Here is a 14,954-nt window from a genome sequence, read left to right as displayed (position 1 = left end):
ACTACTACTACTAATAATAGTAATAATTGTAAAGTAATAATAATAATAAATCCCATTAATTATATAATCATGTTTAATCTAATCAAGTCTATCAATATTGAGTTGGGAGACCTATAAAATTTCCACTTAAGGGTAAAAAAAGTTTCAAACTTCAAATATTTCAAAATGTTTAAGCATTAAAAAGAAGGAAAGAAGGGGTCTTAAGATATAAGTCCCTGGTGACAAACCTTATTAGAACTAAATGATAAGTCTAATTAAAATTTGCTTCACATCATTTATTAAATTTATTCCAAAAATGCCCCTCCACTCACAAAGTCGAAATTACACCAAATTGTAAATATACTATAATGAACTATGGTAATATTTAACATTTTTAAGTTTGTATCTAGCATTTTTTTTTTTTACGTGGAACACGTTTTTTTTTCTTCCCGTATTTTATCATTATATCAAAATCTATTTTTCCCCTTCTTTTCTACATAAATTGAAAATTATGATTTTTTTTTTAATTTTTTCGGTCGTTGTTAAGTGTATATTTTTACACTTTATCGTACCTTTTTATTTGAGCTTTTGGTGTGTTTTAACGATAATTGGTGCTTAAAAAATTGATTTATTGTATTTTAGGTACAAATTGAAGAATTGGAAAAGTATGGGGTCAAAACTGCAATTTTGGAGAAAATATGGGTCAAAAGTAAAAAAATCAAAATTCTGAAGATTTAAAAGCTCGGACCCCCGTCCGAGTTTTAGTTCAAATTGTGGGACCCCCGTCCGAGATGACGAAAAGGCGCAGTAAAGGACTCCTAATTACACAATTGGGGATCTTTTTTGACGCAATTTGGAGAGCAACAAAGCAATAACGAAGACGAAGAATTCGAAGACTCTAAGCATAGATTTATCGTTTATGACTTATTTTATTTGTGTTTTTGCTTTAATCATGAGTAGCTAAATTTCTTATTTCTAGGATTTTATTTGGAACCCTATGTGGGATTTATGAACCCTATTCTATGATTTTATGCAAGTTTTAATTCCGGATTATTTCTTCTACTTGTTTTATTAAGTTCATGAAACTGGCCACTTTATGCGCTTTTATGTTATTGTTAATCGCATGAATCGGAAGATCGGGTTAATAATTAGAACTGTGGTAGAAGAGCCTTTGTGTTATTAACATAGGAATATAGTTAATCTCTTAGGTAGCCATTTATTGAGATTTGTGCTTAATGATGTGTTCTAGAATTAATTGCATAGGAATATATAGTAATTGATTCTAGGGTATTAGAATCGTAATACACGCGGAAGCGGGTTATGATTATTTTAGCATCTCATGTTAATAATCCGGGTTAATTGCTTGCATAATTGAAGGAATTGGGTGAAATAATAATCACATAGGGGGAGAATAAAATCCTAGGCTTGTTTACTCTGATAAATCTTCGTGTTTAATTTGTTTTCTTGCTTTGTCGTTTTAATTTGCTTTTTAATTTAATTTAATTTAGTTAATTCTCTCTAAAATTCTACTGTGTAGGGTGGACTTGATAATAATTGGTAGAATTTAGAGTCTAGGATTAGACAATTAAATATTCTCTGTGGGTTCGATATCCGGACTTTTGGTCCACTATATTACTTGTACGATACGTGCACTTGCGTGTAGGTTTTCGGCCAACAGTCGTAGACATCTCCAGAAACCCATAGGAAACTTTAGTAATCCGTAGTCACCTATAGACATCTTGAAACCCTAACTCCTACTACAAACCTTAGCCGCCAGACCCATAGACATCCAAATCGAATTTTTTTTAATTTTCCCCACCAAACCCTAGATTCGCTCCTCCACCACCACCATCCACCACCACCACCATCACCGAGCGCCGCCATCACGCCATCATCCATGCCCAACATCGTCGCCGCGCCTTCCACCATATATCTGACCTTAAACCACCATAGCCACCGTCTCCTTGCCTCTACAACCATCCGTTTATTGCCGCCATCTCCACCGCCATAACCACCGCTCCTCTCAATAGTGGATTGGAGTGGTGGAGAACGAAAGAGACAGAGAGATATTAATATCGAAAAATAGAGAAATAAACATTGAGAGAGAGAGAAATATACAGAGAAAGATTGGAGAGAGAGAGAGAGAGAGAGAGAGAGAGAGAGAGAGAGAGAGAGAGAGAGAGAGAGAGAGAGAGAGAGAGAGAGAGATGCGAGAGAGGGAACGAGATTGAGAGGGAGAATAGAAAAAAGAAAGAAAAAAATCTGAGAGAAACGTGACTTTAGAATTTATGAATTTAGGTCAAGGGTATAAAGAAAAATTGAGGACGTGACTTATATTTATTTTTCTACAAAGTATTTAGTTCATAGAAAAATATTAAGGTTGTATTCCACATCTAATTATGTTTCTAACTAGGGACCTCTACTATATATATACTACCCCTAAAAAGAAATTGATTATGGGACCTTTGAATTAATAATATAATTAATCATGTCTTGACAAAAGAGAAATGCGATAAAAGTCTATCACCACACATTTTTCATTGTTGTATAGCAGACAACATAAAAGATTATAAAAATGTATTAAGGATATTTCTAAAGAACATATAATCATATATAAACGTATTATTAATTGCAACAATACTATATATAGTACTTATAGCAGTGTAATAATTCGAAGATTTATCCGCATGAAATCTTAGAATTTGACTGTATTAATATTAATAATCCCAACTTTGACTTGATAGTTAAGCTCTAGAAATAGTCCAAGGAAGACTCAGTTGAAAATTTCTAACATTCATTCTCGAAGCTTCATTTTTCACCGCTCCTATATACACAATAGAAAATAAATAAATAATAAAGAACTAGTAACAATTATATATAGTTGGATAATTGATAAAAAAAAAAATTAAAATAAATAAATTATTTTCAATTTTGTTCTTATTAGCACTTCCAACAAGTAAAATAACACACGCCATTTCCTGTTAAAATCCACATGTTCATATTCGTTTGCCTATTTAACACGTGTTTTTCATGTATATTTAGTTTCTCCCACGTGCTTTAATTTTCCCTCATGTCAAATAGTTACACAACTGTCAAGTAACTACACAACAAATCACATCAAATACAATATAAACCACATTCTAAATTTATTTCCTCACAATCAATCTGTAGTATTTTTTCTCTCTCTAAAAAAATGTTGTCTCCGTTAATAACGGCGTTAGTTTGCATGTTCTTCTTCTTCTTCTTCTTAATCTCCTCCGCCGTTTTCTTGGGTCTGTCAATCTTCAGACTGAAGCCGTACTGCAGCTGCGACACGTGTCAGAGTTTCCTCACTTCAAGCTGGTCGTTAAGGTACAACAATCTCTGCGACTGGTACACCCATCTCCTCTCACAATCCCCTACAGGTACAATCCACGTCCACGTGCTCAACAACATAATTACATCAAACCCGAAAAACGTGGAGCACGTGCTGAAAACGCGCTTCGACAACTACCCGAAGGGGAAGCCGTTCTCCACTCTCCTCGGCGATCTACTCGGCCGGGGAATCTTCAACGTCGACGGCGACTTATGGAAGCTTCAACGGAAAATGGCAATCCTCGAACTCGGCAGCATCTCCATCAGATCCTACGCCTTCGGCATCGTCTCGTCGGAGATCGAGTCCAGGCTTACGCCGCTGCTGACGTCATTTTCCGGCGCCGACGCAGCCGTCGATTTGCAGGATATTTTCCGGCGATTCTCGTTCGACAGTATATGCAGATTCTCATTCGGAATGGATCCGGGTTGTTTGAACCTATCCTTACCCGTTTCCGAATTCGCTTACGCTTTCGATTTAGCTTCGAAGCTGTCGGCGGAGAGGGCTATCACCACGCCGCCGCTTGTGTGGAAGCTGAAAAGATTCTTCAACGTCGGATCGGAGAAGCAGCTGAGAGAAGCCATTAAATCCATCCACGAGCTCGCCGACGGCGTGATCAGACATAAGAGAAACCAGGTTATTGCCGCCGGCGACGACTTTTCACATGAAGATCTACTGTCTAGATTCATGGGGACGATAAACGACGACGTTTTTCTCCGGGACATAGTGATCAGTTTCCTCCTCGCCGGCCGGGACACGGTGGCTTCGTCGCTAACCGGTTTCTTCCTGCTACTGGCGGAAAACCCGCGAGCAGTGGAATCGATCCGGGAAGAATCGGACCGGGTCATGGGTCGAGAAGACAAAGAACCGGTGACTTTTTCTCAGCTACGTGAAATGCAGTACCTGCAGGCGGCGGTGCACGAGAGCATGCGACTCCTGCCGCCGGTGCAGTTCGACTCGAAATTCTGCGACGAAGACGATTTTCTCGCCGACGGAACATTCGTCGCTAAAGGCACGAGGGTTACGTACCACCCGTACGCGATGGGGAGGATGGAGAAAATATGGGGCGGCGATTGTCTCGAATTCAAGCCGGAGAGATGGCTTAATGAGAATGGGCTTTTTAAGCAGGAGAACCCGTTTAAGTATCCGGTTTTTCAGGCGGGTCCTCGGGTTTGTTTGGGTATGGAAATGGCGGTCGTTGAGATGAAGACTGTTGCTTTGTCTTTGATCCGGCGGTTTGATTTCCGGGTCGCTCATCCGGGTCGGGCTCCTAAGTTTGTGCCCGGTTTGACCGCCACCGTTCGAGGTGGTTTACCGGTTTTTATCCGAGATAGAAAATGTTGATTAATTTACATGTATTTTAAGCACAAATCTATATATAATATAAAAAGAGGATCTATGCCCTCAATGATTGACATGTGGCAAATGATGATGTCATTTATCAAAATTGCTTAGTTGGAGTTCAATTGATGAGGTGGATTCTTCAATTGGTGAGTTGTCAATTTTATTTTGGTATGTATTTAAGTTCTTTCCTATTTAACATTTGTACACTCATTCAAACAATTACCATGTGTATATATATTATTCCTAATTTTATATTCTATTAATTCGAAATAAAAATATCTTATTTATATTTTTAGTATTTCAAAATATATTTATTGTAAAAATTAAGGATACTTAATTTTTTTACGAATATTTAAATAATTTCCGGAAAAAAAATATTTTTTTAATATTCAAATATTAAAATAAAGGAATACAATTGTGTTTTTTTTTTTTAATTTTCAATATTTTGGAATATTCGAATATCCATTCGATTAACCATAATTATAAAAAAAATGTTTCATTTTTACATTGTATTGTTTAATAAATATACAATAGTTTTCGTTAATAATAACTTGAAATTGCGTATTTCTATTATACGTTCAATCAATTATACTGGATTAATTTATAAAATTCGTTTTTATTTTATTTTATTAATCTATATCTATATAATAATATATAAAAGATGAATTCCATTTAGTGCAATTCCCCAATTTCATCCCATGTGTCAACTTGATTGGTTGAAATAAGTCATAAAAAACACGTCATCATTAAACATATTACACTTAGTGAAGTTTCCACGTCATTTATTATAGTTACTATATAAAAAATATATTATCAATTTCCATATATACAAATCAAAAATCAAAAGTTGCCAATCACATTTCAAACTTCCGAAATTAACATTTTGAATTTAATGTGAGAGCTTCAATTTTTTGGTTATTGTTGCGACTTTCTAATTGTTTGTTTTCTTCCAATATTTTTTTATTATTTCGGAATCTTTATTCTATATATATATATATATATATATATATATATATATATATATATATATATATATATATATATATATATATATATATATATATTATATTGATACTAATTAATGATTCACTTTAATGCAATTGATATTATTCCTATATATAAATGATATTTTCCGTAAGTTCATCTTTGAAAAATAATATATAAACCCCTTGTCTTCATTTCATTTCATCACTACTTTTCACTCCAACTGTGTACTGTTCAAATACTTCTTTTTTTCTAATCCTCTTTTTTTTTTGTCATTTTTGTATTTCATTACCGTTCATTTCTTATTGTTATATATATATTTTTTTTTCAGTTGAATATTGTTGTTTGTATCAATAAAATTGTGTAAAGATTAAGGATTCACTAAGTTCAATTTTTTTCGTATATTTTTATTCTATTTCTTTTTCGTGCTTTGCTCTTTATATATTTCAGTATTCATAATTGTTTTATATGTTTTAACTCTAATTTGTTTTTTTTATTAATTACATCTTTCAATAATTAAATTACTTTTGTTACTTTTATACACAAATGAGTAAGGATTTCTTTTCGATTTTCTAATTATTTTGAAAAAGATTATGATATCCCACATTAAATTTTGATTGGCAGTCATTGGTATGATTTATAGTATTGTTATTCTTTGTTGGTTTTGTAAAGGAGGCCTCCTTCGACCCTACACCCGGTGATAAACATCGGGTGAGTTTTCTGCTGCCATGTGTTCTTTTGTGTATTTTTCTAAAATCATACATGTTAACTTAAGTGTGGGGATATATTATAAAATTAAAAAAAGGACACGTGACAGCAGAAGACACACCCGATATTTATCACCGCGTGTAGGGTCGAAGAAGTCGTAAAGGGGAATTGTCTCCTATTTATGGCTATCTGTAGTGTTCACTTTGTGCTCGAAGAAATACTCATGTTAGTATGTTACCATATTAGTTTATGTTATTTTTTTATTTCAATTGTTTACGAATGATTATTTTGTGCGGGGCTTGTGTAATTTGATTCTACACTTGAAAATTTCCAAGAATCTGTTATTTTTTGTTTTTTATTGTACATGATTTGTTTGGGGATTGTTTGTATTCTATCCATTAAATTCATGTTGGTTACTTCTTTAGTCTTAAAATGACTTAATTCGACTTTGCACATTTAAAATGGAGCATTTTCGCATTTTGCATCCTTGAAAAATAATAATAGCACTTTGCACCCTTAAAACACAATAAATACATCACAATTCACCCTGAATTGAATAATAAAGACAATTTCATTTTTTTTTTCAAAGTGCAAAATGAAAAATTAAATTGTCAGTTTCTTTAACATCCAACCAAATTTTGAGCGAAACCAAGTGGGAAAAAAATAAAAATCAAACCGGATAAGTGGAAAAACTATATTTCTTACAAAGTAAAATAAAATAAGTTTTTATCACTTATTCGATTGATGAATCTTTTATTGTAAATATTAGGTAAAAAATATTTGGAAGAAAATATATAATAAGTGAAATATATAATAATTAATCTAAATAATATGTACAATGTATTTCGTTTATATTATTGTGGTAATGTTTATGCTTATTTTAATCACAACAAAAAATATTTTTAGTAAAATATAAATAGATTTTTTAATCATACTCCTTTGAAATTGCACATCATCAATTGAGAAATACACATCATCAATTGAACTTCAGCTAAACAATTTAGAGGTATGACATAAGCATCTGCCACATATCATTCATAGATGACATAAATCCTGTTCTTATATTATATATATTTTAATAATAGTTCGAATGTAAACATTGTTAATACTTAATAGCAGTAAAATCGATTTTCACATACGTTACTTTGTTTAATAATGAAAATAAAGTTTACAAATATATGAACGGTTTGTTAAGATTTGTTTTTATTTCAATTCATGTGTTATGTATTAGAGGATTTATTTAATTATAGTTTAATAATATTAAATTAAATGTGTTTTTTTCTTAATAACTTATTATTTACTTTCTTATGCATAAAAAAAAAAGTATAAATACTTCCAATGCAACTTATTAGTATAAATATCTGCAGGTTACTCTCAATTTCTAGGAGGTGCTTAACATTAATTAGTATTAGCAGTACCATTAGCATATTAGAATCATAATTAACATACCATATTAGATTATGATAACATTAATAATAATATTAGTATTAGGAATAAGATTAGGATTATAATTTGATTAGTATTGGTTTTAGGATTATAATTAAGTTTCAAATTAGAATTAACAATAGCATTAGAATTAAGACTATGATTAAAATTATTAGAATTTGGATTAGAATTAGCATTAGCATGTTAGGATATGGACTATCATTAGTACATTAGGATTTACATTAACTTAGTATTAACATTAGCATTAGCATATCAGTATTAGCATTAACATTAGTATATTAGTATTAATATTCGCATTAGCATTAACATTAGCACTAGCATTTAGCATTAACATTTGTATTACCATTAGCATTATAATTAGTATTGGACTATGATTATATTATTATTAGCATTCGCAATATTAGCGTTGACATTAGCATTAGCATATTAGAATTAGTATTAATATTAAGATTAACATTAGCATATGAGAATTAGAATTAGCATTAGTATATTAGGATTATGATCAATACTGGCATTAGTATTAGTATTAGGATTAGTATTATAATTAGTATCAGAAATATGATTATGATTAGTAACAATATTAAGATTAAAATTAAAATTAAGATTATAATTATGATTAAAATTATAACTATGATATTAATATTAGCATTAGAATTAAGATAATGATTAGGGTCAAGATTATGATTATTAGAATTTGGATTAGAATTAGCATTAATGTTAGTACATTAGGATTAGGATTGTCATTGTCATTAGCATTAGCATATTAGAATTAACGTTAGCTTAGCATTAACATTAGCATTGGTGTATTAGTATTAACATTATCATTAACATATATCAATATTAAGATCCGCATCAGCACTAGCATTAACGTAATGTTTTCACTTTTCAGCAAAATCGGTTTGTCGGGTTGGTAATTGGTTGATAGTTACCCGACCCGACCCATGCTCATCCTCAAGTATCAACATTATAATTAGCACATAAGAATTAACATTAGCATATGAGTATCAATATTAGTATTAGTATTAGTATTAGTATTAGTATTAGTATTAGTATTAGTATTAGTATTAGTATTAGTATTAGTATTAGTATCGGTATCAGTATCGGTATCTGTATCAGTATCGGTATCAGTATGAGCAGTAACAATAACAATATACAATATGAGTAACAGTATCAGTATCAGTATCAGTAACAGTAACAGTATCAATATCAGTATTAGTATTACTATTATTATTAGTATTAGTATTAATATTAGTAGTACACAATTTTGCTATTTGAGTTTTCAATTGAAAATTTTGACCGGTATGGTTATACAAGTTAAATCAAAAAATGTATTGTCTGTTTTTGTGTACAACTTTTATTATTCGATACTTTTCTATTTATTGCTTAGTTTGGTTTACTTCATTATCTGAAACAAACGACTCCGTCATTTTATTTACTTTCCATTTATTTTGTATTGCATATCCGATTTTTTTAATTTGATCGAGTACTTTTTTTCAATCAAATATTTTCATTCCAGAAATTATCTCCGTGCATCGCACGGGTGAAATACTAGTTACTTTTAATTTGTAAGTGAATATTTAAGATAGTTTTGATCCAATTGAAAAAAATGTGAGTATTATTATTTTTAATATTGAATATATACATAGTTGACTGACGTAGTAAATTGACAACTTATATAACAAAGAAAATTCATGGCTGACAAGGTTGACGGGTGGTGACACTTTATTTATTTAAACGAAACTCAACTCAACTCAACTCAACTCGGTAATGAATTATTTAGGTGCATCTGTAAATTAAATTTATAATTAATTATATGGGTGAGGTAGGTGTATTCTAGGGCTGGAAAAAAAATACCGATTACCATATACCATGGTATACCAACCAAGGATTATCGAAAAATTACCGAAAGAACGGTTACCATTGTCGACGGTACGGTATTAGTACCGTACCATTACAATATGGTACGCTATTGGTATTGTATTTCTAATACCACGGTAATACCGTGCCGTACCGCTATTTACATTTTTAATCTGATTAATATGTTTTTTTCGATATTATTTTTTGTAATTCTATTTTGTTTACTTAGAATCTTATAAATGGCAACAATTATTTTTCCCTTAAGTTAGTGGTAGTGTATTGTTTTTTTTCTTTTTCTTTTTTTCTACCAAGTTGAATTTTGCAATTGAACATATATGTTCTACTAAATTGTCTTTTATGTTTTCTATAGCCAACTAATTTTATTATATATGATGTATGAATATTTTATTTTTTTTACCTACATGTATGTATAGCATTGGTAAAGTATTTATTGTATGTAATAATTATTAAGTACAATCAAGTTCCTAATAAATACCTAGTTGTTCAATTAAACAACATTTACATTATTATGACATATGTTCTTGTTTCAATGAAGCAAATTATGTTAATTATTCCGATTATACACCGGACCTTCTTAGAAAATAAAATACAACTCATACAAGAGTAACTAGAACTATTTTCAATTGGGATATATATGTATATTTTTAACTCATTTTGTTCTTTAATCTTTGATGCATCACCAAGTACGGTAGAGTACCGCGTACCGATTATACCGTACCGAAAATAACGGTATACCGAACATTGGTATACCAAACTTTTTGGTACGGTAATGGTATGAAATTTTTCAATACCGCAATGTACGGTAGGTACACGGTATTGAGCCAAATGTTTGGCAACCGTACCGAATCCACCCCTAGTGTATTCACTCCAGATTCCTTTTCAACACATATAAATTTGAGTTAGTGATTGATCCAGATTGTATGTAATACGGCCCGAAGAGACGAGGCCCGCTAGAAAGCAACGCAAGCTCTTGCCGATCTATCCAAGCGGAAGGGATGCACCGCCGAGGACCAAGCATGCATACGGTCCCACGATGGACCGAGCAGGCATACGGTCTTCTATATATATATAGGAGGGAGTTGGGTTTCTTATTTGTAAGGTCATTTCGTCACCAAAATGCCACTGACTGGTTGTCAGCGACGCTTGTCATACCAATAAACGCGTTTCTGACTTTCAGCTCGGTATGGTTCATTCGTGGCACGCTCGACAACTAGTCTATGGGTTTCCCCTATAGGCCCATTGGGCCAAGATGCTCGTCTCCATGGGCTTTAATAATTTTGTTGGACTACCATGGCTTATTGGACCAGGCCCTAAATCCTGTTATGTATGATGATTATTTTAATTTAAGATTGGTGTTACATTAGACAAATGATTGCATATTATTGAATTATTAAAGTTTAAACGGAAAATATTGGGACATTTATAGTTTTCATACTTCAAGTTTGCAATTCATATTCAGTCCCCTATGTTTACAAAAATACACATTTGATCCCTCTTATAATCATGTTTTATTAATTTGACATTTTCTGTCATTTTCGTCAATTTACTGTTACCCGTCAGCTACGGTAGTGATGATCACACACTTGATTCCGTTAGTTTTAACGGAAATTTGAAGGAAAAAACTAAAAGTTTTGAACTTTTGAAACATGGGACCAAATATGTTTTTTTATGAACATGGGGGGTCAAATGTGGAATAAATGCAAACTTAAGGGGTGAAAACTATATTTTCCCGAAAATAATATATATTTCGAAGATTGTGAAAAGACAGAAATAGACCTTATCTAACGCCCCCAAAATTAAACCAATCTAAATACAACTGCCAAAAATAAACCCAAAATACACACACACACACACACACACACACACTCGACAATGGCAGCTACTGCAATGTCAGTGCATCAATTGACTTCCAATTTGTACAATTCTCGGCCTTGCGGCGGCTTCCGGCGGTCGGAGAAAAGCCGAGTGGTACGGTGCTGCGAGTCGACTGTTGAAGTGGCGGAGAAGAAGAAAACAGTGGTGAAGAACGGGAACGATTCACTAGAGATATGCAGAGTGCTTAACGGGATGTGGCAAACCAGCGGCGGGTGGGGAAGAATCGACCGAGACGACGCCGTTCAGGCCATGCTCCGCTACGCCGACGCCGGTCTCTCCACCTTCGATATGGCTGACCACTGTACGTGAATTTACTCTTCTGCCCCTCCTCCTTTATTAGGGCAAAAATGTCATATTTCTCTATGTAGTTTATATACATGGTACAGAATAGAGGGATGAGAACTTTCATATATTATAAGATAGGATAAAAACTAATTTCCAGACAATTTGGGTCTTTTCTCTGTCTTCCAATGGCAGAAATCTTGATCAATTCGTGTAATCCGTTTATTTTCAATTCAATCAAGGGAAGGGCTAAGTGTAGTAATGGAGTAATTGAGAGGAGGAAAGTGTTTACATTTACAAGGCCATTTGTAAGCTTGTTAACTGATGATAATAAGCAAAGGGTTGAAGTTAAGAATGGAAAAGATTCACTGGACATTTGCAGGGTGGTTAACGGAACGTGGCAGACTAGTGGTGGTTGGGGTAGAATCGATCGAGACAATGCCGTTGAGGCCATGCTTCGATATTCTGATGCTGGACTCAACACTTTCGATTTAGCTGATATATGTAAACCACCCCCAAAATAACGCTTACGATTTATCGCATTGTTGAATATGAATTAGTGAATGAGTATTGTATATTGTATATTTATCGTTTACGGTCTTTGTGTTCCTTATGTAAATATTATCTGTTTTTAACAGATGGACCTGCAGAAGATCTTTACGGTATTTTTATAAATAAAGTACGTAGAGAGCGTCCGCCAGAGTACTTGGAAAACGTCAGGGGGTAAGTCCTTAGTGTGGCGTACAAAATCACGGGATTCTAGGCATTGATTTTGTGAATCTAAAAGAAAATGTGATGTGCTTTTGGTTTTTCGTTATGCTATGCAGTCTTACTAAATGGGTGCCGCCACCTGTCAAGATGACGAGTAGCTTTGTGCGCGATAGCATTAATGTTTCACTAAAGAGAATGGATGTTCCTGCTTTAGACATGCTTCAGTTTCACTGGTAATGTGTTCCTCTTCTTATTTATGTTCTACGAATTCACAATAAAAGAGAATTTTAGTTTACATGTGGTATGTACCATCTTTGATAAACATAAAGAAAGACCAAGTTCAAACGGGCTCTATTTCTTGTCTACATATTAGCTTTCGGTTAAGATCGAGCGTTGAAATAGAAACGTTTTTTTTCTTTTCTTTGTGCCTCAACTAGGTGGGACTATGCTAATACTGGCTACCTTGATGCTCTTAAACACCTTACGGATTTGAAAGAAGAAGGTGTGTCTGCATTCACTTTTGTACAACTTATAGTAATGGACTTCAAAGTTTTCTTGATTGGATTGGATTACTTCAGTAATTGACATGCAGGTAAGATTAAGACAGTCGCTTTGACTAACTTTGATACGTTGAGGTTGGAAAAGATACTGGAGAATGGGATTCCTGTAGTAAGTAACCAGGTAAGACAAAAAATATTTTCTTGAGTGTCTTTTTGGATCTTCATTTTGAGTTTTAGTGTGCTCAAGTAATGCTTTATTATCTTCTTCAGGTACAACATTCGATTGTTGATATGCGTCCCCAACAGAGGATGGCGAAACTTTGTGAGCTCACCGGAGTTAAACTTATAACGTACGTCTCTCTCTCTCTATGTCTCTCTCTCTCACACACACACACACACTATGAATTATGATTTAAGCTGAGCTTAAAAACTCGTTTGCAGGTATGGAACCGTGATGGGTGGACTATTATCTGAAAAATTTGTTGATACCAATTTAACGATTCCTTTTGCCGGCCCTCCACTAAACACTCCTTCACTGCAAAAGTACAAAAGGGTAAGTGTCATTTAGCAAGCAAAATATTCTACTCAAAGTTTGCATGTGCAGAGTTGAATTCTTGAATCGAAGTATTTTCGATGAGTATTGCCCATATACTTGTTTATTTTCATTCTGAGACACTATATTCATCCCTTGACAATTAAATTATACAAATTGATGGTTTAACACTTTTCGTCTCGAAAAAAATTCAGATGGTAGATGCTTGGGGAGGATGGAGCTTGTTCCAAGTGTTGCTTCAGACCTTGAAAAAAGTAGCTTCCAAACACGGGGTTTCAATCCCCACAGTTGCTGTTCGTTACGTCCTTGATCAGGTTACTTCTTTCATAAGATCATATATATATATATATATATATATATATATATATATATATATATATATATATATATATATATATATATATATATATATATGATTTTTATCTTGTGCTAATATGGGTTGAAATAATGCAGCAAGGTGTGGCGGGATCGATGATAGGTGTTAGGCTTGGTCTTTCGGATCACATCAAAGATGCCAATGCTATATTTTCCCTCGAACTCGACGTTGAAGATGTTAGCAGCATTCTAGAAGTTACCCAGAAAGGCAAAGATCTAATGAAAATAATCGGTGACTGTGGCGACGAATACAGGCGCGCGTAATACTCGCCTCCGTAATGTGGACCATTCATCCATATTTGCAACCGATATATAAAAATTTTGATTGCCCAATCGTATTATGTATTTATGTATATGAGGCATCTTTTATCTCTTTACAATACTTTTCTTGATTTCGAACTAATTCACGTGTAACTTCTCTTATATTATATACTGAATATAAGGCTTATACATAGCACCATTTGAACACTTTTTTCGCAATTTGAGTATGTTGTCGCATAAAACTTCAAAACGAGATAATACATTACAAATAGTCCATACATCCGTATATATAAATGTCGGCGAATCCAGGATTTTAGATAAGGGTGTTTGAAATTTAATATGAATAGGTAAATAACACATGTAAAAAATATCAAAATCCGTGTGTCCTTAAAAGTATATTTTTTTATTTTTGAAGGGCTTCCAGCTAATTTCTTCCTTTTTAAAAGACCTGTTGCATAGAAAGTATTTGAATTACTGCAATTTGTCCAGAACACAAAAATACATCTTTACGAACAATATTAAAAATGAAATTATTTGTATTCGTGCAAAACTGTAGCACTGTACTATTTGATTAAATAGAATTAAATTAAATTACGTCATTGATTAGGTGATTACAAAACATCCCAACCCTACATTCTTCCATCGATGTATACGTAACCACGTGGTGGGAGCAATTCCATGAAACTCAATTTATGGCTTAAAATAA

At 33.0% G+C, this 14,954-nt stretch overlaps 2 protein-coding genes across 3 annotated transcripts; both read left to right on the top strand.

Moving 5' to 3' along the window:
• Positions 1-3,009: 3,009 nt before the first annotated feature.
• CYP94C1 (cytochrome P450, family 94, subfamily C, polypeptide 1) lies at positions 3,010-4,687 on the top strand. The gene has a single exon (XM_012982517.2). It carries the CDS (start codon positions 3,173-3,175, stop codon positions 4,673-4,675), a length of 1,503 nt encoding a protein of 500 aa, XP_012837971.2. The 5' UTR covers positions 3,010-3,172; the 3' UTR covers positions 4,676-4,687.
• Positions 4,688-11,494: 6,807 nt separating this feature from the next.
• LOC105958485 (NAD(P)-linked oxidoreductase superfamily protein) lies at positions 11,495-14,455 on the top strand. Of its 2 annotated transcripts, none has more exons than XM_088817276.1 (9): positions 11,495-11,867; positions 12,487-12,571; positions 12,676-12,792; positions 12,997-13,061; positions 13,152-13,240; positions 13,330-13,409; positions 13,501-13,612; positions 13,807-13,926; positions 14,066-14,455. In XM_088817276.1, the coding sequence occupies exons 1-9, from the start codon at positions 11,564-11,566 to the stop codon at positions 14,249-14,251; spliced, it is 1,158 nt and encodes a 385-aa protein (XP_088673402.1). In that variant the 5' UTR covers positions 11,495-11,563; the 3' UTR covers positions 14,252-14,455. The 2 variants fall into 2 exon arrangements, with proteins under 2 accessions (XP_088673402.1, XP_088673401.1); XM_088817275.1 differs by lacking the exon at positions 11,495-11,867 and adding an exon at positions 11,936-12,352.
• The last annotated feature ends 499 nt before the right edge of the window (positions 14,456-14,954 follow it).

This window comes from Erythranthe guttata, chromosome 4, assembly GCF_056151865.1.
Source record: "Erythranthe guttata isolate IM_541 chromosome 4, IM_541, whole genome shotgun sequence".
Taxonomy (NCBI): Eukaryota; Viridiplantae; Streptophyta; class Magnoliopsida; order Lamiales; family Phrymaceae; genus Erythranthe; species Erythranthe guttata.
Note: the sequence above shows the minus strand (reverse complement) of the source record. Positions and strands in the feature narration are given on the sequence as shown.

Coding starts and splice junctions, on each gene's coding strand:
- LOC105958485 (XM_088817275.1), top strand. CDS start 12,037: ATGGCAGAAATCTTGATCAATTCGTGTAATCCGTTTATTTTCAATTCA. Junction 12,353..12,486: donor TTTCGATTTAGCTGATATAT/GTAAACCACCCC, acceptor TGTTTTTAACAG/ATGGACCTGCAGAAGATCTT. Junction 12,572..12,675: donor TACTTGGAAAACGTCAGGGG/GTAAGTCCTTAG, acceptor TATGCTATGCAG/TCTTACTAAATGGGTGCCGC.
- CYP94C1 (XM_012982517.2), top strand. CDS start 3,173: ATGTTGTCTCCGTTAATAACGGCGTTAGTTTGCATGTTCTTCTTCTTC.